Source organism: Diaphorina citri, unplaced genomic scaffold (assembly GCF_000475195.1).
Source record: "Diaphorina citri unplaced genomic scaffold, Diaci psyllid genome assembly version 1.1 scaffold152, whole genome shotgun sequence".
Classification (NCBI taxonomy): Eukaryota; Metazoa; Arthropoda; class Insecta; order Hemiptera; family Psyllidae; genus Diaphorina; species Diaphorina citri.
Genome location: NW_007377589.1, coordinates 131,212 through 132,272, shown reverse-complemented (window position 1 = coordinate 132,272; position 1,061 = coordinate 131,212). Strand labels below are relative to the sequence as shown.

Here is a 1,061-nt window from a genome sequence, read left to right as displayed (position 1 = left end):
TGTCGGAATCAATAAAATCTGGCCAAGATTCAACCAGAATCCTCAGGCCAGGTTTCTTCTTGCTTCTAGTAGATGGTCTTCCTCAGGATTTGGCGATTTGGGCACTTCCGCACAGAGCAATATCCTGAATCTTGTGAAGTGATATGTCGCCCTCCAATTTTTTGATATTCTCACCCAAGGTCTTAGGGATTGTACCGAGTGCTCCAATGATGACAGGGACGATAATGGTTTTAAGATTCCACATTTTACTGACTTCAATGGCAAGAGTTCGATACTTGAGTTTTTTCTCAGCTTCTTTGGAAATGAGATTTGCATCACATCGAACAGAGACAATTCTTATCTTTCAAATTCTTTACTACAATGTCTGGTTTATTTGCAGGAACTGTTCGATCTGTATGTATTTGTTGATCATAGATAATAGTGATTTCCCCATTTTATTATTATTTTTCTTCTTGTAAGCGCTAGGTCGCGGATACGATTCTCGCCCGGGGCGGATTTTGTCCCAAACAGATAAAGTTCGTTCTCGGAACGGCTTTATTTCTCCTATCCTGTCTCCCTTTTCTCTTCGCTTTCGGGACGATAAGACCTTAGCAGTTACAGTTCCCTCTATCAAACCTCTTGAAATTTTCTTCTTTATTTTATCGTCTTTTTTTCTCAGTTTTCACAGTGAACACTATAAAGGTGGAAGCTCTGAAGGTGTTCATGTTTCTCAAGACGGGATTGGACAATGCAATGCAACGCTGTCTCATTTCTCACCTGTGCAAGGTCGCCAGATGTCTGGAAGGCAGACCTCGGTGAGTTTAGAATATACATTGTTGTCTTTACCTTCCAATTTTAGGAGATCAAATGTGATTAAAAGCTCGTCACTTGATCTCTGGACAAGTCCAACCCAGGTTGCCTCCTTCCTGGAGTTCAAAACAGAGAGGGAGTGTGGAGAGGAACAGCAGTCCGCTGCCGCTGCTACAACAACAACAACAACAACAACAACAACAACAACAACAACAACAACAACAACAACAACAACAACAACAACAACAACAACAACAACAACAAAAACAACA

The 1,061-nt window shown here is 41.2% G+C and overlaps 1 protein-coding gene across 1 annotated transcript in view; it reads left to right on the top strand.

Annotated features, from left to right (window-relative positions):
• The window catches only part of LOC103505124 (dynein heavy chain 8, axonemal-like), a 69,848-nt gene that overhangs the window by 2,877 nt on the left and 65,910 nt on the right, over nt 1-1,061 (top strand). Inside the window, exons 4-5 of the mRNA XM_026820493.1 lie at nt 682-794; nt 839-930. Of these exons, the coding sequence (XP_026676294.1) occupies nt 682-794; nt 839-930 (205 nt within the window). The remainder of the gene's footprint in view (nt 1-681; nt 795-838; nt 931-1,061) is intronic.